General features: G+C 40.3%; 1 protein-coding gene across 1 annotated transcript in view; it reads left to right on the forward strand.

Annotated features, from left to right (window-relative positions):
- The window catches only part of LOC126191064 (very long-chain-fatty-acid--CoA ligase bubblegum), a 175,749-nt gene that overhangs the window by 148,102 nt on the left and 5,121 nt on the right, over positions 1-22,526 (forward strand). The window contains exons 14-16 of the mRNA XM_049931781.1: positions 2,123-2,263; positions 10,846-10,971; positions 22,234-22,354. Coding sequence (XP_049787738.1) covers positions 2,123-2,263; positions 10,846-10,971; positions 22,234-22,354 — 388 coding nt within the window. The remainder of the gene's footprint in view (positions 1-2,122; positions 2,264-10,845; positions 10,972-22,233; positions 22,355-22,526) is intronic.

Consider the following 22,526-nt stretch of genomic DNA (forward strand, 5'->3'; position numbering starts at 1 on the left):
AAATATACTGAAACTGGTGTAGTACAGACAGACATATATTTTATTTTATGTATTTATTAAAATGAAGGATGAATGCCAAATCTTAATCTTGGGGATTCTGAAACTGCTTCTTCAGGAAATATGTGAAACTGTGGGTAACACATACAAGTGCTGGAGGATAGCAGAAACATAACCAAGCCTGGCTTAGAAGAGGTAAACAGATAGGTGGTGCTGTGAAGGAGCAGAATGGAACAATGTGCTAATAAAGTGATAATACTGAGCTGCTGGAATGGATGGATCAAAGATAAGAGAAGATACTTGACAATGAAAAAGAGTATAGGGAGAGGAAATGAAATGGCAGAAAATGTCAATAAGAGGCTCTGCTATGGCTGCTGATGAGAAGGAAAAGGTGTGATTCATGAATTTTCATTGGCATGATTGGCTGATTGTCTCTTTTCAGATTCCCAGATGGCGTAATTCCATTATGTGAATGTTACAAGATGGAGCTTATTGACCTATGAATTTTGTTGAGTTATTCACCAACTGATAGCAAACTCGTTAACTTAAATTTTTTATGAATTACTAGTATGTGTTTTTGTTCCTTGTTGTCATAAACATTTATTTTGTAAAATAATGGGAGTTGAAATTGATAAAATATTTACTCAAAGAAGAAAAATATGACTACATATGAATATGTGCTACCAATGCTGATTTTCATCTCTTCCATCAGTTAATCTGCGTACTTCAATGATAACAAGCACTGTGATTCTATCTTTTTTTGTCTTAGTTGGATATATTCCTTTCATTCACATTGCTATCTCTGACCTATGCTCTTTAAAGATATTCTGTCTATTTAATTTAGACTCATTATTCCTTTGCTCTCTCATATCTGCATTTCTGCCCGGCATGCACATATCATATTTACTCAAATTAAAAGATTCACAGTAAATGCATACTAACTATTCCATCTCCACACTTTTTTTTTACCTTACTTACAGATCAATGTTCCAAATACCACTTTATTTCAGTCCATTTTCTAAAAACCTGTACGTGTCAAATGAACTGGGTGAGTGTCTGTATGTATTCCTCTATCTATGATGTAACCTCACAAAACATTCATCTCAAGTTGTTTGCACTTTCTATTGGTTTTATTTTTAGTAAATTGTTAGCTCCTAACAAAATCAAAATAATAACATTGATGGTTAAAATGGCAAACCAGCAGTGAAAATAAATTATTGACCTTCATTTATATTCATTGTGTAATAGTAACAGTAGTAGTAGTAGTTGTAGTGGTATTCATCTGTACATCACATTTACAAAGATATGGGACATGTTGTTGTATTACAATTTAAGAACAATGAAAATAATGCAATTCACATCTACAGGCATTTACCTATAGGCCTAGTTTGACAAGGATGAGACAGTGGCCTTAATGTAGGAACTTTCCCAGCATTTGCCTGAAATAATTTAGGGAAACCATGGAAAACCCTAAAACAGGACGAGGAAAGAGGAGATGAGATTAAATTTTATGTAACAGAAATAAAATGAACAACTGAAAAAAGTAACTTATTTTACTAGTTAAAACTGAAGGTAAAGCTTAATTTACAGTCCCCACTGGGCCAAACAGCACTTTATCATCCTCTGCCAATGGCATCATTTGGATGTGGGATGGAGGAGTGTGGGGTCAGAAAACTGCTCTCCCAGCTGGTGACTATTTCCCAGACCTCCCAGCTGGTACCTCTCACTCAAGTAGCTCCTCAGTTGGCATCACGAGACTGAATGCACCCTGTTTCAGCCCTACCATCAAGGAATAATCCTTAGCAGCCTGGAAATCAATCATGGCCTCTACATAGCAGTCTGACAGGCTGATCACTGGGCTACAGAGGTGGCTATTTCTTCTACTAAATGGCACAAAATTTAGTTACTCATAAGGAAAGATTCTGCTTTATTCTCTGGTTAACTTTTGACTTACTTTTCACACAGTACATTTGTGTTACAAATCTTGAGATTAAACAAAAGTTGAGATTAAAGAAAAGATTATGTGATGGATTTTTCTTTTTGGTTCTGAGAATACTTTTCATTACGCACTTTAAATTTACAGGAATCTGATGATGCAAAAACCTGGACTTTCTTTTCCTTGCAGGAACTTATCATCACTGCAGGTGGAGAAAACGTGCCTCCAGTGCTGCTTGAACAGACACTCAAAACAGAACTTCCATGCATTAGTCATGCTGTTATCATTGGAGAGAGGAGAAAATTTCTGAGTGTATTAATTACTATGAAGGTATGTGTGTATTCTGATCTACATGAAATAATTATTTTTACGCCAGGTTAGAGAAAATAATTAGTAAGTGATATCGTTCCCTAGAGCAGAAAAGGTGAACATTAAAAACTGTTAGCAGGGATCAAAATTATACGTCAATGAACCAACAAAAGCAGATCCCAATTTTCAGTCCAGTCATTCACACTGTAGCTTTTAGTACCCATAAGATGGAAATGTCAATGAATTAATTCATGATGGACAAATATTGATGGACATCTTGGCTAATACATAATAAAATTGGCCTTAGAAGCTCAGCTGCTTCTAGTACTTCTCATTTAAGGACAACTGCAGAACTCCTGAACACGCAGACAGGTTAGTGGAATTAGAAGAAGAATTAAATAAGGTCAGGTGGGTAGGGGAAAGACCGAAGGGCAAACAGAATTAAAATCAAGACATATACTGTATTACAGAGTGACAGAGCAGGAAGGAATTTAAGACATGGGCTTTATTGCGAACATGAAAATCATAAACCGTATTGCAGGTATTGAAGACTCCTCAGGTAGAATAGTAAGACTCAAAAGTAAACAAAAGTCACTGCATGGAAATCATTTACATTCGTGCACCCATATGTCCACTCATCAATGAGGAAAATATTATCTGAATGACTACCTACAAAAGGTTATAAATGACAACAAATCCCACTAAAAGAGGTCAACAGGAAATTTTAATGTATAATTAGGATACGAATTCTGGAAAGCTATTAGTGGTGATCTTCGGATATGAGGATATGATCCTAGTGGAGGAGGGGGGGGGGGGGGGGGGGGGGGGGGAAGAGATACGTCAGGCAGGAACTCACAAATCTGAATTACGAGACTTCATTCAAGCAGTCTGGATACAATGAAGGTTTCTAAACGTCTATTTATTAGGATGCAGTGACAGTTGCAGCCACCACAGTACTTAAAGAGAGATATAGCTCTTTTGTAGCTAATCGCTTTACCAACAATCTTCATAGTAGTACTGAAGTTGTGTCAACACTTGGCACTCTATGTGTCTTTGTGAAATGCAAGTAAGCAGTTTACATCTGTAATTTGTAGTTCAAATGTACATAAGAAAATAGTTACAGTGAGTCAGCTGATGATCAAGAAGTGAAAACAATCTACATATACATCTATACTCTGCAAACAACTGTGGCGTGCATGGTAGAGGGTACGCTCCATTGTACTAGTTATTATGGTTTCTTTCTGTTCCATTGATATATGGAGCACAGGAAGAATAATTGTTTGCCTCTGTGCATGAAGTAATTATTCTAAGCGTATCTTCACAATCCCCATGTGAGTGATACACAGGGGATTGTGGTATATTCCTAGAGTAATCACATGACGCCGGTTCTTGAAACTTTCTTAATAGACTTTCTCTGGATAGCTTACATCTACCTTCAAAAGTCTTCCAGTTCAGTTCCTTCAGTATCTCTGTGATTGATTGGATGGATCAAACAAACCTGTGACCATTCATGCTGCCCTTCTCTGTTTATGTTCAATATCCCCTGTTAGTCCTATCTGGTATGGGTCCCAAATACTTACGCAGTTTTCTAGAACTGGTTGCACTAGTAATTTTTAAGCAATTTTCCTTGCAGACTGATTGTACTTCCCCAGCATTACACCAATAAAATGAAGTCTACTATCTGCTTTACCCACGAATGAATCTATGTGATCATTCCATTTCATATTCCTACAAAGTGTTAACCACGGTATTTGTATGAATTGGCTGATTCCAATACAGACTCAGTGATGTTACAATCATTGGATACTATTTTAATACTATTTTATGAAGTGCAAAATTTTACATTTCTGAACATTTAAAGCAAGTTGCGAACCTCTGCACCACTTATCAAGATCTGACTGGAGATTTATGCAGCTTCTTTCAGACAGTACTTCATTCCAGGTGACTGCACCATCTGCAAAAAGCCTGATGTTACTATTAATAATGTATACAAGATCATTGATATAAATGTGAACAGCATGGGTCCCAACACACTTCCCTGGGGCACACCCAAAGTTACTCCTACATCTGAGAATGACTCTCCATCCTCTCTACCAATGTCATCAATCCAGTCATAAATTTACTTGTTACCCCACATGATTGTACTTTTGGCAATAAGCATAGGTGTGGTACCGAGTCAAATGCTTTTCAGAAATCAAGAAATACAAAATCTACCTGACTGCCTTGATCCAAAACTTTTCAACATGTAATGTGAGAAAAATGCGAGTTGCATTTCACATGATTGATGTTTTCGAAATCCATGCTGTGTGGCAGGAGTTTCTCTGGTACCACGCGCCACGGAATTTGAATCTGCGCCAGACGTCATGGATGTCAAAGACCCATAGAGGTCTCTGCACCGTAAGCTGTGGCGGCGCATGCCTCCTGGCGCACTTTTAGTGTGGGGACACCACAGTGGAACACGTGGTCCCAGTGGCCAATAGCGGTGCCCCCGATAGCGTACTCAAGCACCGGCCACTCACTCATCCAGTCAATCTCATCTTGCTTACATCAGTTTACACCTCACTTGCACTAGACTGCTTTCTTCCTGGTTCGTGCATGAGTTTGTTTCCTTGTGACTCTGTTGTTCGGTCTTGTAGTATTCGTTCTGTCCTACGTTGATCGTGTCCATCCTTTTCCATTGGGTTGTTGTTCGCGGGCCTCTCCGCAGGTCCCGCCGTGCCTTCCATCAGTGCACCCCCGTGACCATCCTGGTCGCAGTTACAACAGTTTCAGATACAGAATGGATTCCATATTTCTATGTTACCTGGGACAGAATACTTCAAAGCTCCAAGTGTATAGTAATTTCTCGCAGCATTCTGTTTCAACATCATTACAAAGGAAATGAATTATTACGCAGGCAAAATACCAGAAGATGCAGCTGTAGATTAAAATAACGATAAAATATTAATTTTTATGTAACAATTCATCATATGAAGCAGGACTTGGTTCTCTGTATTCTCAAGTCACATGTAAGAAAAAGTTCCATTCAAGGTAAATGGTTGAAAAGAAAAATAATTGAGCCACCAGTTTTTGCTGAAACAATGCCATTAAGTAAATCACATCCATCTCCACATATTCACACTTTCCCACTTATTCCCCAGAAACACACAAGAATAAACCAGAGGCATAAGCACAATTATCACTTGACACTTTTCGAGAATACTTTCAAGGCAAAAATATTTGCATTGATGAAAGTCTGATTAAGTTGAGGAAAAGGCTAACAGAATCTGGCAGTGACTTCCAGATATGGTACATAAACTGTGTGCTTCAGATAATGGGCACTGCAATGAGTTTAAAATGTAAGCTGCACAGAAGAAAAAAATAATGTGGGGATCATCAAATTTCTGACAAGTGAACACATTGTGTTGAAAATGTATGAGGCTCTGTGTGAGAAATGGAGAACTATTTATGCAGATGATGTTGCAACTTCTTCAGCGTCTGCTAGATCGGCACACTTGGTTCTATGACTAACAAAGAAAAATAGGCCACTCCAATTCAATGCAGCTGTCTTGAGAAAATAACTTACACTTACATTAACCAGTAATATTCTTATTGTGAAATTGGCTGATGAAAGAAAAGTTTGGGTCAGTCAAAGTGGAGAAACAAAGTTCAGACCTAATTATTGCATAGATTATAATTAAGGAACGAATAGAGTTCACTTACACAATCAGAATTTATCTTCATATTCACTTATATAAGAAAATATATCAATGGATGAGAGAAGATTTATTTTTGCCTACTAGAAATAGCAATCCACAAATAACACATATTGAATCCAGGAACAGAAAAAATTAAGTTCACAAAACTTGAGTTTAGAGTAGCCCCTTTAGAATATTGCTCTACCTGACAACCAATGTAGGCAAGCAAAGCAGAAAGCTCACCTAGGTTTCAAGTTAAGAACTGGAGACATTTTCCAGTAAAAACAGCAACAACCAAGAAAAAAGCTGATCCCTCTAGCAGATATAAGCTCTTATACAAAGGAAGTCAACAATGAAAATTCTGTTTTGGATACAACATAGCTAAATTTGCCCTTAATATGGACAAGTGGTTTATGGTGTATCATACACCATTGAACAAAGTGTGATTATTTCTGCTTATATAACATATTGGATTAATGTTATCACAATGTGTACAAAATTTTCTATGGAAAAAGCACAAATATGCAACGAAAACAATTACAATAACATAGCAAAACTACTGCATTAAGAATAACGAAGTAAACCAGATTACATTAATCACCTTACAAAATGAAGAGTATACATTGATGAAAGAGGCAGTTATCTAAGAAAGGTATTGATATGGTGGGGGGTGGAGGGGGTGGGTGTGGGGGGGTGGGGAGGGGGGGGGAGCTACTGTGGTGACCATGAGTTTGTGGCATCGACAGGTCATATCAACCATGAACAACTTGATCTTTGACTGAGATTGGACATTCGAGCTGCCATGTTATTCTAACAGTCTGCATTTATGTCTCTTGCTATGTACGTGCATATGACTACTGTGGAAATATATATTTGTGCAGATATCTGTGGGACAGTTCATTCAGTATACCTCTACACGCATCATGGTCCCGTACTGGTAACCCCGAAGTTTGCACGTCTTCCACAACTACCACTACAGGTGTTGTAGCATCAACAGGTTATGTGCATGCCGCCATGGCCACTTCACCCAATACTTTGTTTGCATGTACTTTGACTCTCAATGGGCCACAACAACAGTTACTGTGGTGCCGTATGCAGTGCCGCCATTACCGCAAACACACCTGGCCACTATCAACCACAACCTGGTCCAGTTTTGCCTCATTTGCAGACTAATCAAGGACATTTTAGTGCACACAATTCTTCATCCTCATCCCCCAGACAGGTCGCTCAAGTTTTTGACCACGTCAGTTCAAGTGCATCATTCGGTGTTTCACCTTCCAATGGCGTCTTACGTCACCGAAGTGACTTTCCGCAAGTTCCACCGGTCATTTATAGTCTGACCTCACGGTGTGTGTCTTCAATGAGTGTGGAGAACTAAATCTTTTGTCATACGAGTTACCAACCCCCCCCCCCCCCCCGCCCTCCCACCCCACCCTCGCACTCACGGGGCATCCTGATTTCCGGCCCAGCTGCTCATCTCCCGCCTGCCGTGCCGGCCTTCCGCATTATTTCCAAGGTGGGTCAATTCAAATCACTGCCTGTAGCGTACGGCCCAGTTTACGGGACCCCAATGCCTACCACGCAACCACCTGTTCCCACGGTACTGACTGTGTCAGCTGCTTGGTGTTTTCACAATACATCAAGGACAATGCAACCCGTGGTTGCTATGGCTGTTTTTGCCAGAAACACACCCACGACTACTGCGCCGGCCTGCCATATAGTCTCTCCCGTCACGGACCAGATGATTTTCCAAGAGACACCGAAGCCGCATTCATCCCCACCTCCAAGTTGTCTGCCAAAGCTGCCACTTTTATATGAGGACAACCCAGTGTCATGGTTTGTGCTTGTCGAGTATCTTTTCGAGTTGCATCACATGTTCGATGACAACTCTAAATTCCTGTGTCTCGTCATGCACCTGCATGATCATTCCTACTTAACTTGCGATCTACTTCTCTCGCCACCACCTCCATCAAAATATCAGTTCGCAAAGAAGACGATCATTGAATGAATCACCTGCTCACAACAAGAATTAATCGTCAAGATCTTGTATGAGGAACACCTGGGGCACCAAACCCCGTCACAACTCGGGCACTGCCTTCGGTTACTTGTGAGTGAGCCTACCATGCTGGACGTCGCCCTGTGGGCAGTGTGGTCTGCCAAGCTGCCTACTGACCTACAAATCCACCTGCTACCTCACTCCTTTGAGTCAATCGGCTCTCGTCTCTGCATCACAGACCAACTGTATTCATTGTTACGACAACACCAGCCAGCTCACCACACAGCACTAGTTGGCAAAACTGCTCCAGCGTACCGGCCGTCTGTTTGCAAAGGATGTGCTTGCTCTGCCTTCATGCTTTCTACAGTGCCTCTGCACCGTCCGAGTACTCCAAGATCGCCCACACACCATACGTGCCGGTATACATGCCTGAACAAATCAACGAGAAAAAACCTCCTCCACTACCATAGTCACCACCACCACCACATCTGGCTCATCCATACTGATGGTACCATAAGGTTTTCGGTGAGGATGTTAAGAATTGCCGGTTACCTTGCCAGCACCCAAACGGCGACTGCAGGACTTAAAAAGACGCAGAGCCCTGTGGGGAATCTCACAGGCGTCCTCATAGATTGCACTCCGCCCACGCATCCGTCCTGCTGAGTGGTCGTTTGTATGTGACTGACTTTCCAAGTCGACACTGGCGCTGATGTGTCTATCATACTTACATCAATGGCTCCCCCGTTTTTTCACCGATGAGGTCACTTCTGCGAGCTGTCAACACATCAACATTACAATCCTCAGACTCTGCCACTGGTACACCTATCTCATTCTCTGTGTTTTCCGTGGGCTTTCTACATTGCCGACATTGCTAAGCAGTTCTCGGTATGGATTTTTTGTCCCATTACAAACTGTCTCAGTGCTTCACCATCCCACTAACACTCAGATACTGTGCTCCCACACTTACGTTCCCCACTCTGCTTCTCTTGTGATATGTGAGTTAGTACACGAGTGCTCTGCCCTCGCAGGTGACATTGTGACCTGTGCAACTAATATGTCAGAATATGTCAGAATATGACTCCGCGGCACAACTCCGCCGGGACAATGCTGAGCTGAAACAATGCATCGCACACACCTACAATGAGCTTGTCATGGCTCGTAACTCACTGCTAAAACTGCAGTCCACAGTTCTGCCACCTAATCGAGCTTCTCCAGCCAACATCAGCTCAGACACTCATCACGATAGTCCAAACACATTAATTGCGTGTGACGATTCGCGTCCGGAAGACTCCGCACCCCAATGCGCTTGCCACATTCAGTGCTTGCGTTTCAAATAATGACAGTCACATGTGCGACGCAGCCACACACACTGCACAAGCAGCCACCCCGTGTGTTGATAAACATTCTCCCTCTCTCACGTACCAGCCACGTGACTCGGTGGGCATTGCTGTTCCATGCGTGACGCCAACGCCGCTCTCGCCTGCTGAAAGTACACACTCACCATGCATTCTGACCTGCTCCATGCTGCATGCGCAGCCGAGGCGTGTGATTTCCGGACTGCCTTTTCCCACTCACAGTAACGGCTACGCCTCGTTGCGCCCTACTTGTCCAAAAACTTCGCATCAGGACAACGATCAGTCTCGTGTGCAGTTCTCAGTTTCTTCCGTCACTAACGTAATGATGCACAAGATAGTTACCACTGCCGGCCCTGCTGTTAGGCACAAGGTTAGACGCCTCAACCCTATTAAGTTGCACACGGCCCGGCAGCAAATTAATGAAGTTTTGGAGGAAGGTATCCTGCAATTGTGAGACAGCAACTGGTCTTCACCGATTCACCTCACCCTCAAACACGACGGTTCTTTCCGAATGTGTGATGATTACAGACGTCTCATACTGTCATGGACAATTACCCCGTGCCTAACATACATGATTTCACTCATGTTATGAATGAAGACAGCTTGAACAGTAACACGTTTGTTCAACACATGGGAGAATGTCTTGAAGATTCTGGAAGGATGAACTGACAGATGCACACAATTCAGTGAATACCTACTTAGAAAATTCCTAGAACAGACTTCAAGTGGATGGATCTAGGAATATGTTACAAACCCCCAAATAGGGCCTATTGCTCCCAAAGCTGTTGTGCAAACATGATTAGACTAATTACAGCACACACAAAGGAATTTAGGCAATAATTCTTCCCGCAATCCATTTGTGAATGGAAAGAGAGTAAGTCCTAATAAATGGTAGAATGGGATGTACTCTCCGCCATGCACTTCATAGTAGTTCGTGGAATGTTGATGTAGTTACTGAAAGTTAAAGAACACTGAAAACATATCTAGTCTTTACAAATTATGTCTTTGGGAAGATAGTTATTCTTTCATATCCCCGGTGAGGATTAAGCAGATGGGACATAGGGATGAAATATCTGCAAGAGTGATATTGTATATTCTTTTTATGTATTCTTCTGCTGAAAAATTTACTTGTCATATAGAGGAAGTCACATCATGTGGCAATCATGTTGGACATTCAAAGAAGCAAACTGCTGTGGAGAAGTATTCAGCCATGTGTTTGAATAGGTTTCAGGTTGCTATCACACTCTTTGGTCCATATGTGGATCCTTTGCCATAGTAAACAATCAAAGGTGAAATTCAATGATCACTTCATTAGCTAAATAAGCAACCAGTAGCACTCTCAACCCAGTTCCTTTTCTTTTGATTCTTCTTTTTGTGTTTCTTTATGGTGTTTCATAAGATATTGATGATTCTGTTAACTTAAATTGATTTTCCGGTTTTTTTAATTAACTGTTATTCCATCAGATTTAGTTTCACGAGCTGTGTTCCTATTTTCTCTGTGAATCATAAGAGAGTTTGTGTGATTTTACACACAAGTGAGGGAAGAACTTCAAATGGTACATTTTTTATTTTCAGACTGAAATTGAAAAAGAGACTGGAGAACCACTAGATGAGCTGGATGCAATTGCCAGGCGCTGGTGTAAGACACATGGAAGCACTGCCAAGACTGTGTCTGAAATTTTGAAGGGTCCTGATCAGAAGGTTGGTACAAAGTGTGTTTTTGTTCTACAATATAAGCCTACCCCAGTTAAAAATTGCAGTCTCACCTGAATGCCACTGTTCCAGTGAAATAATAATATAATCATGTTAGTACATCTACGTAATTAGACCTACTTGAAATTGATTTTCATTACGATCAATACTGGTATCTCACTGGTTTTGGTCCACACAACTCTTAAATTGGGTAGAGAAATAAACCAGAGGAAAATGAAAAGCCGTATTACTAAATACTTTTCTTTGGAAGAGTCAGAAGTTATAAATTCTATTCAATATTCATTCATAATTAGAGACAAAATTAAATATAAAAGTTACAGTAAACATTGAATATGAAGTGCAAACATTCAAATTTGAACAGAAGACCACATATAAAAGACACCAAACAAAATTTGGGGGGCATAATCACCACACTCATGAATCACAGCCCATAATTCGTCCATATAGAGGGTCCTAGGAACTCTCCAGTTTTCAAATAGAGAGAGAGAGAGAGAGAGAGAGAGAGAGAGAGAGAGAGAGAGAGAGAGAGAGAGAAAATTCGATTTTATAGAGGAAAAAAAAACTTGCTACAGATTGTTGGTGTCAGTTATTTTCGCTCATTCTGGAAAGAAAAATCCAGAAGGAACTGCTTCATATTGAAATATAATGCAACAGCTACTCATCAATTTCTGTTCATAATGTTGCTGGATTACAGAGCTGGTACTGAGATACCAACTGTTATCCACAGACAAATTGTAATACAGGTATGTTTTGATTAGATAAATTACTCTTTTGTATCCTCTGAATGAAACACAGTGTCTTGCTCACCATAGTCAGCAGAAAATTGACTGAAAGGACTGAATGCAAGGGATTTTGCAAGCTAGAGCAGGTGCAGTTATTTGGGGATTCCGGTACTGTAATTAAATAGAGCAGAATCAGTCACTTGAGATTACAATATTTTAAATTGGGATTGCTGCATTTGGATGCATGATACACAAGGAGTGTCTTTCTAAGTCATGTTAATGGTGAGCAGTTGCTAAAGACTTCATTTGGAACAAAACACCATATGTCCGATACTGTATATGCTACACAGCAACTGGTTGATTTGAGCAAGTTGTAATGACAAGATTAAGAGAGAATTTTTCTGCAAAACTACATTTAAAATTTTGTGCAGTCCATGGCACAGGAAAGCACTCTTTTCTGTCCTGTGAGAGCAAGCTGAGGTATCACATATGTTGACAAGTGCTGCTGGGCATGGGCTATGTCTTACCAATGGCTATATAGTCTGGTCCACGGTAGAAATTCCATAATTTCCTAGAACATTCTTCCTCTGTGCGACTGCTGAGTGGACACACCTTACAAGCTGCGGACGTGAGTGCAAGTCTCAGCCACAGCTTACAAAACACTCTTTGGTACCACTAGCAATAGCATTGAGGAATATCAAGTACACATCAAGCACCATTTAAAGTATGAGAATAGCTAGTAACAGTAGACAAGTATATAGGCTCAATGTAATCACTGGATGTCACTCATAGCTATACACAAGAGGATGGGGGAGGGGGGGGGCAGAGGCAAGAGTGGGTACTTACCTCCTCCCCTCTACAATATGGAATATAGAGAACTATTTGTCATGGAATTCTCATATGCAATGGATAACAACCAATTCTCTGTGATATAATAAGTTTTTTTGTGTCACCAATTAAATATAGTTCTTATGGCATGACACTTCACAAAACTGACACGCTCATTTGTATAAAAAGTGGCAATTTGAGTCTTGCCTCCGCCCCCCCCCTCCCCCTCCCGGCCAGTGTGACCGTCCATGATGAAAGCACCCAAAATTGGCGGAAAGTAAGATAGTGGGGGGCTAAGATTAAATAAGACAAACACAAAAAAATCACTTGCTTGTGAATGTCTAAGATAAACTAAGGGAAAAGTTACGCAACGTAACTGAAAAAAAACTTTTTATTAAAAAAAATTCCTGTCAAGGCAGTTAATGATACAAGGAAAAACACATCAACGCACCGGAAACAAATTAACTGAAGACGCGTCATATTGTTTCAGGAAGAAGTACTGAAATTACTGTGCCACGCCTTTATCCTCGTGCAAGTTAAGTGCCTAGCCACAGTTGTTCTAGATCGATAAAAATTAGAAAAAAACTAGAATTAGTTTTTCGTACCGTACGTGTTTGCTGCCAACCAAACCCATAAAACAATATTGTGTGCAGCAGTATTGTAACATTGTTTCATTTGTACCACGGGTGACTTGTAATGTTCAAAGTACCAAATCCCAAATAAAGGTAGGGAAAAAAATCATAGTCATACGCTATTTTTTTTACTGCATACCATTTGTTTGCAACGATCAAGACAGACAACAAACGCCAACAGACAATATCCAGTTTACTACAACAATAGTCTATGCAAAGACTTATGATAGATTGGCAAGCTTCACAATACATTTCCGTTTATTATGATCTCTTAATATATAATCTTTGTGCAGTACTCAGCTGAAATGTACAATTCAAAGGCGGTGGTCAATGAATATCATAAAATATAAGTCGTTTATTTTGTGTTACACGCGTTTCTCGCGTATCTCCTCTGACGCAGCAGACTGTTTCCAAACTAAGCTTGCTTAATTAAAATAATTATTAATGTTGAGAGGAAAAAATTGTTAAAAGTCAGCTCGATAATCCAGAAACACGTTCATGAAATATATGCAATGTGATACTGGGATCATACTTCAAACCATACAATACCTTCACTAAAAGTTAACTGTTACATTAAAAAAAAAAAAAAAAACAGCAACCATGTACTGTTAAGTTGGGTTAATGTAACATTTTCTCAGAGCGTAAACTGTTTCTTAGTACCTGTCGAAGTAAGCTCACTGCTAACTTGCCGAAAATTGATGTGATAAGACCACCACTGTATGAAGAAACAGATAAATCTGTAAAAACCAAAAACAATAACGTCTAACACTGCTTTCTGTAAGAATTACCGAGGACTATATTTTTACTCACCATGTCAATTTTGAAAAAAAGTTGCATTATAATTGCATTGTCTAGACTGCAAAACATTTACATCATTTTTGTATGACGCTTGGAATTCACAATTACAAAACTCAGGTATCATTTAATTAAATAATTCTTACTCAAATCTGCAAATGCCTTTCGCGAATTTCACATTAAAAATTAAAATTTTTGTCATTAAAATTCTGTTACAGACAGGAACGTAGATTTGCACGACCAGATCAGATTGATTAGAATAATTTTAGTGAAACATCAAAAAATGGAATAATACAGAACATAGATTTCAATAGCTCTTTCCCTGAACACCGAAGAACATAACTGGAGGTCATCGGGTACTACTAACTTGCTCACTTCGTCTCTGGAAGTTTCAGGACTTGGCTACAAAATAAAAGCTAGAGCTCAGTGTTGTCTCGTGGTCGAGGCCGTTAGAGACGGTACGAAACTAAAGGTGCATTGTTTTGCTCTGTGCAATAGTTACAACGACACAGTCTGTAGTAGCCAAAGACCTTGTAAAAAATAACTAGACTCACTGATGGCGCTGCAGTCGCGGGATAATTTGAACCTTCGGCTGGACGCCATTATAGTGGTGGTAGTCTGATGTGTTGTGTAGTACTGTTGTTTATGAAGACCCTGATTCAACGTTGTATATTTGTTGGGGCGTACATACAGCATTTGTTACTCGTAATTCTACTGTCTGTACGTTCCAATCAAAAGAAGTACAATGGTGAAGAGTTGTGCAGCGATTAATTGTACAAATAAATTCGAGAAAGGAACGAATATTACATTTCACAGGTATGTGGATATTTTAAGTTGTTTTGTATGTCAGTGCACTTGCTTAGTAAATGTTTTTGTAACACGGTATTAGCATAATGTCTGTGCATATATTTGCAGGTTTCCTTTCTCAAAACCACAGCTGTTACAAAAATGGTTAAACGCTGTCAGGAGGCAAGATTTCCGACCGACAGAATACCATTTTGTATGTTCCGATCATTTTGAAGAAAGTTGTTTCCTTAAAAATTACGTAAATCGCACAAAGCTGAAAGATGATGCTGTTCCATCCATCTTTCGTTTTCCAGACCATATACAGCAGAAGATAAATTTTTCTTTGTGAACCACATTTTATTTTAGCTATAAAAGTTGAGTTGCAAGCAACACGAAATTCGAGTTAGCAGGCTTTTTATCGTTATAAAATTCAGCTGAATGTGTGTAATTGTAATCTGATTTCACAACTTCTCTCGATGGAACAGTTGTTGAGTTTTATTTATTATATGAAAAAACCACACATATAAACTGAAGTGTACATCTTCGAAAGTAAATATTGTGACTAATGCGATACTGGATGCCTGCCTGAAGTCTTGTTTGTTGTAGCTGGCTGATCGGTAGTGTTTTCATGGTCTAGGTTAGGTTGAACCTTGATAATTTGGTTGTGAGTTGCCAAAGCACTACGCCATATATAACGCACTTTTCGTCATAAAATCTAAAGCAAGGTAGAGTCAGAAAATATCTATTAACATAGTGGGCAAATCTTCGAGTATTTTGATGCATTTTGCGTACATCTATCGTAAATGAACTACGAAAAATGCTAGGGGTCCAGTGCATAGCTTTTAGCTACGGCAGATTCCATGTATTACGTAACATAAATTCATAAACAGTGACTAGTTGCTGTTTGTTCATAAATTAAAAACTATATTGTAGTAACGTATTTAAATGAGGCATTGTGTTTGTGACCTAACTCTAGGGAAGGCATTTTATAACCAAAAGCGATGTATAAACATTCGAAATCCGCGCGTCAGTTTACCACTCTAATGGCCGCCGGCCAGCTATTCAATTTGTCCGCTCTTCACAGTCGACCACTCGTGCGGTTGTGGGGGCCTGGTAGTAGCACACAGTGTTGATATTATTTTATTACTCTATCATAACGAGTTAGCGCCAAAGGAATCACACTTTCGGCAGGTGACATAAGGTAAAAAGGAATCATAAATTTAAATTATTCATCCGAGGTGTGTAATTGATGAATATACTAGAAGTTGTCGTAAAGATGTTTGGTAAAGACTTGTGGTGAAGGAAGAACCAGAATTAAACTCTTTGGAGGAATCTTAGGGAAGGTAATTCATCTATGAAGCAAGTCGTTTACAATATTTGTCAACGTGAGAGTCACATAGAAATGTTTCGTCGTACATATATACCACGTAAAAAAAGAAGATTTAGAGATATTAGTCCTTTACTGAAGTTGTAGTAATAATACTCTACGCCACACACCGAATTCTTGCTTGCAGTACAAAATTAGCGTAGATGGTGAGACCTTTGAAACTAGTGCTGCTACAGCTGTACCTCAATAAGTGTGACTAGATGTCTGAGAATTTAAATGAGAGTCACGAAATGATACACAGCGATCTTCTTACGAAAGGTAAATTTCAATCATTTGTCTTGTACATACAGTACACAATTCTACTAGTCGTTCCAACCGTTCGACAGAAGTTCATTTTCTGACACTCTCCGCGGGAATAAATACTGTAAAAATACGGACGAAACTAATTGTGTGTGAGGCAGACGAAACTTGACTGCCACCTGCCCTACGCTTTCTGGAGAAGTGATAGGTTCGTTGTTTCCTAGTCGCTCGCGTTTGTAATCCTAAGAGTTTTTTTGGGAATGAAAGTACTTGTCTAAAAGACATTAGGGCTTCTTTTTTCTGTTTGCTTTTGAACTTCCGTGTTGGGATGGACAGGGACCGTGTTTGCTCTGGGCAAAATGCAGGAGTTGCTGGCCGCAGTTCGCGAACTGTTGAAGACAGATTACCTACGGTCCGGTGTATCTGCAGGTTGCTGCCGTTGGGGTGTAGACGTGGTGAGGAACTGGCACGTCGCATGGGACACTTCGAGTGTCATTTGTTTCGCCCATGGGCCCTGAGGCCGAGCCATGTTCCAACATCTGACCCGGGGGAACCGCGCTCACCGCAGACCGAGTGGCAGGTTGTAACCCATTTGCGTCGCTTGAGTCAGTGAATGAACGCTGGGACTGCTCGTCTGGCCTCGCCCATTCACCTTGCGAGTGGACGTACAGCAAGGTCCTAGCAGTCACTCGGCGGGACGGTTTGCTAGTTATCGGGAGCTCCGATGTTAGAAATGTTATGAACCCCTCAGGGAAATAGCGTCTAGGGCTGGAAAGAAGCCAAGTGTGCACTCGGAATATCTGCCAGGGAGTGTCAAAGGCTTTTCCAATTCAAGTCAAATATGGATTGCGAGATGAGTGGGTGCTTAAAAGCCTCTGTGAGTGCTGTAATTAGTGTAATCTTGTTTTCGTGTCAGGGCCAATGACGCGTGTTTCTTGTGCTATGAGACCGTCTTCGGTTCGCATGGGTTTGTGTGCGGCTAGCGGACGTGGTCAGTACTGCTGGCCATGCACACGAGATACACGCAGAGCTCGCAGGTTGCAGCATCCTAGCCAGGGGTCCTCTGGTTTGGAGCCGAGTAAAGGATCTCAGAGACTACGTCGATTCTGTGACGGTCCTGGCTGTAGATTTCTGCGTGTACGTTATGGGGTGGAGAATTGTAGGATTCTCTTAGATAGATCAGGGGTGCATTACACAGAGGAAGCAGCTACTCGGGTAGCAGTGCAATTTTTTAGGCTAGGCGATAGTCTGAGGTCCTCTGATGAATGTGCAGCAACCAATGCGCAGAGAGCGAAATGAGTTAGCGTACAAAGTAAAGACATTTTCAATGTCAACATTTTAACAGTAAATTGCAGAAGAATTCGTAAAAACTCCCTGAATTTACCACCTTCCTAGAAAATTGTTGTGCTCATATTAACACAAAGTAGAAAGCTCTTAAATATTTAACGAGGCGTGCTATGTTTCTCGAAAAGACAGGTTAGACGTCATAGAAGGTGCTCATTGCAGTCGACTAAAACATTACGTCCATCGCGGTCGAAATTGAGCCTGACCGTGAAGTTAACTGGAGGCAAATAACTGGCCTCTGTGATCTCAAGTAAATTATTGGATTATTTTTCGGATACCCTATTCGCTGTAAAGTTCTAAAATCATTCCAAGATGGTTTACGCCCGGTAATGCGGAAGTACTCCAATCATGCAATAATCGGTGGAGGCGAATTTAGGGTACCAAGTACAGACTTTGACGTCTATGGATTCAATGCTTGTGGTACGGACAGGCAGTCTTGTGAAGTAGTTCTGAACGTATTCTTCGAAAATTCTCTTGGCACACAGGGACAGTGAAATGTACATATTTTATGAATAAAATTCCTTCAGCTGTCTGTACTGCGATTTTTAGATTTAATCCTGGTATGTATCGGCAACAAGATCTAAAAGCCGAAATGGTGACAGACGAGGAACGTACATGCATAAAATATACTTGCTTCGTCGCTGCAAGTTTTAAAAAGCATTCCAGCTGATGCCACGCAATCTGTTATAAAGAGAAAAGCGTGTGACTGAAAATTCTTTTCCAATTATAACAGTGTCTAAATGCCTCGTTTCTTACGCATCGATTACTGTATTTGTAACATGATGTGTGCCACAATCATTCATGTCTTTCTGCTTCCAATTGGAAATGAGTTTCTTAAATTTATAGGGAACATATTTTGTGCTAAGTATATACATAAAGTTTACATGAACATAATTTGTTTGACTTTACATATAGATGACGTTGCCGGTTCAAAATGGTTCAAATGGCTCTGAGCACTATGGGACTTGACTTCTAAGGTCATCAGTTCCCTAGAACTTAGAACTACTTAAACCTAACTAACCTAAGGACATCACACACAGCCATGCCCGAGGCAGGATTCGAGCCTGCGACCGTAGCGGTCGCGCGGTTCCAGACTGTAGCGCCTAGAACCGCTTGGCCACCCCGGCCGGCGACGTTGCCGGTTTCAGGAGTAGTGTTATATAGTAACTGTGGACATACAACTCCCCTGTATTTGAGATTTTAATGTGTTCTGTCAGTGGCTAAAACCCTTAATGTAGCTCACGGCATTTCCCATCGCAGGACCATTACTACAGTAGTTTCCGTCAAATGTGGCTTGACGACCTTAGCACCTCAGAAGAAAACATTTCTTGCCATTCTTAAATAATTTCGGAGATCATTCCAGCTCCTATAGTAATAAAGCATTGGTGAATTTCTTCTTTTGAAGAAGCCATTTCGACGATACATAGTTTTTCTCACCTTTTACAGGATTTGTCAGCTCCAATAGACCAAGGCAAATCCCAGTTTGTGTGTCTCTGTTATACCAAGTGGCATCTCGAGCAACACAACTTAAACGAACTTGAACACGAAAAGCGAGCAGCACGGCGCTGTGATCGCTACGTGCCGTTGATCGGGCAGTTGCAGTGGCTGCCACAGTGTTTACACCCAGAGGATGGCCGCTGTAACCGTGGCCGAAATGTTGATTTTTCCAGTTTAGTTTTTTACATAATGCCGCGGTACGACACTCAGAAAACTTTTGTCAAAAGCAATTAGTGCTTCACATCAGTGGTTTTTCCTGAATACCTGCTGATCCTTAGAGAAGCTTTTCCCCCTGAAACGTCTTAATCTTAGAGCACTAAATATGCTCTAGGATCCTGCAACAGACTGACGGAGCGTTACCGGTCACTGACTCGGTAAATCCGTCCTCTTATAAACAGGAGTGAACTGTGTTCTTTTCCAGTTACGCGAGAGTATGCATTGTGCTAGAGGCCCCGTTTAAATATGATCGAGGAGAGCGGTTAATTCCATAGCTTATTCAATGAAAAATCTAGTAGTCACTTCGTCAGGTTCTGATGCCTACTTCACTTTGAGTAATCTTCGCTGTATTTAGTACTGGGAGTGCATATTTCATTACTATTTGTGAGTATGTGCAGCAGTCAGACGTTGGTATGATGTGATTTCATGCATTTTTAAATAGGGAATTTAATATTTCACTTATCTGTCTGCTGTCTGAATGAATTTTTAAACGTTGAATGTACCATTTCAGTTATATCTCTTCTTTTTCAATTTTCAGTAGCGACTGATCGATGAGAGACTGGATGGAAGGTTTGAATTCGTTCATTGTATTTATACACGGCCAGAGCTATTCTGACAGATCTTACCCAGACCCGACTGCTTAAATTACTGTAGGCTTCACGCATAGCTCTTATCACGAACGCACAAATTTGCATTAAATTTTCTCTATTAGTTTACCTGTATTGTATTTTGTAGCGGTTAAAGGCGCTACAGTCTGGAACCGCGCGGCCGCTACGGTCGCAGGTTCGAATCCTGCCTCGGGCATGGATGTGTGTGATGTCCTTAGGTTAGTTAGGTTTAAGTAGTTCTAAGTTCTAGGGGACTGATGACCTTAGAAGTTAAGTCCCATAGTGCTCAGAGCCATTTTTTTTGTATTTTGTAACGAGAGTGTAGTCATCTGTATTATCACAGCATTGCATCTGGCCTGCCCTTCACCACCCACCGTACCAGGCTATTCTGAGTGAGAATGCCTTAACCTTGATTTACGTTAGGCAGGAACAAAATATTAATCCGCATCTGGTCATCCAAAATTACGTTCTCTGTGATTTCCACAGTTGACTGGAGGCGCCTGTCTTGAAGTTTCCTTTCACTAAAGCGTGGGAAAATTTGTTCCCCATCATCATCAAACTTTGCTAGTGCTCCAACATATTAACCTTTAGCCTCCCTTTGCTTAAATTAACATCAAAACTACAGTATTATTGCAGAGAGCACTTACTGAACCAGTTATAGACTCGATCTTGGTAAATGCATCTGTTTCTGTGGTAGGCCACTGGGAGCACTTGTACGCCGTACTTCTTGTCTGTATGTAAAAGTAATGACTACTTTGATTGGATTTAACCAGGCCTCCGTTTCTTTCTATCTTGTGCCAATCTTTTCATTTCTACATACATTACGTCAGCTCACTTTCCCAATAACGCGGTTAGTATGTTCATCTTCACCGAGATTTTTCTCCTCCTTACTGCTCCAGCGCCAAATTGATTATCAAGTAATAAGTGGCAGATGTGCCACTAGCAAATCTCTTCGTACCACTAAAGGTGTCCTTTAGATTTATTTCTCCATCCGCAATATTTAATTTCTGTTTTTTTGTATATCTACAACCTTCTATAATATCGGATTTCAGATACTTCCAGTTTCATCTTCAATGTTTTACATTTCATTTTCAATAACTTCTAAGTAGTTTGCATTTAAAAATTGACATAAAAAATGGCTCTGAGCACTATGGGACTTAACTTCTGAGGTCATCAGTCCTCTATAACTTAGAACTACTTAAACCTAACTAACCTAAGGACATCACACACATCCATGCCCGAGGCAGGATTCGAACCTGCGACCGTAGCGGTCGCGCGGTTCCAGACTGTAGCGCCTAGGACCGCTCGGTCACCCCGGCCGGCAAAATTGACATCAGTATTACTCTTTTTTGGGATTCACCTGCAGTGGTCTACTTCTAATAACTTTCTTGGTTCAGTCATCTTGTATTATCTTGCTTCCCGTAGGAGAATTCCTTCTCTTCTATTGCTGTGTTTTCACCTTCTTAACTAAGCAATTTGCTGTTCCCCTTTTTCTGTCTTTCGTTACGTTCATGTTAAATTTAATTATCTGTAAGTCATGTGCCACACTAAGTGTGCTGTTCATTCTATTGAACAGATCATCTGAACAATGTTGCTATCTGTTTACGTTGCAGTTCCATTGTAAAAAATGCAGTGGCAATAATCAGTAACCCTGCTTTGCAGATTTTGTAATATAAACTTGTCTTACTTTTTCTTCCGATTATATACTCTCAGCCACTGAAAACTGAGTACTGAATGTTGTTAAGAACAGTGGATTAACGTAAAGAACCCTCTAAAATATTTACAGCGTTCAATAAATGCCTATTAGATCAATATTATGGTCCCAAATTTGTCATTATACAGATGCACGATTTATAGATTATTTATAAATCCTTAGTATTAAATATAGACAAGCGTTTTAAAAGGATACGATGTAGATATGTAAATAATGTTCATATTATAAAAGAAGCACTGATATTTTAGCACTGATATTTTATGTGAGCGTCACAGTGGCCACTTCCCGTTTTTAATCACATCATGGTTCCTTCCTGTTTGCTTCTTAGACAAAATGATTTAGCGTTCCTCCCTATTGAACGAAATATTGAGCTCTGCACAAGCAAATTATCCTTCAGAGATACTGGATGTTTACATTACAGCAACGTATGACTGTCACAAAATTCGTTAAATTTATCTTTAATTTCTTCTTTTCTTTCCAGGTAATGGAAGGAATTCAAAAAGGTATCGACAGGGCAAATGAAAAAGCAATCTCCAATGCACAAAGGATACAGAAATTTGCCATTCTGGAGAAAGACTTCTCGCTACAAGGAGGTGAACTAGGTAAGTTCAGTTAGATATTTTGAGTGTAGTTGTTGTCATAATGATCTCTAGAAAACTGTCAACAGGAAACCTACTCTTCTAACGGTACCCGCTTTGAAAATATGTCTGCGCCGACTTAGCGATGCTCTGGATGACCAATCATTGAACTGGACATGGGATTGTAGCTGGTCAT

Source organism: Schistocerca cancellata, chromosome 6 (assembly GCF_023864275.1).
Source record: "Schistocerca cancellata isolate TAMUIC-IGC-003103 chromosome 6, iqSchCanc2.1, whole genome shotgun sequence".
Lineage (NCBI taxonomy): Eukaryota > Metazoa > Arthropoda > Insecta > Orthoptera > Acrididae > Schistocerca > Schistocerca cancellata.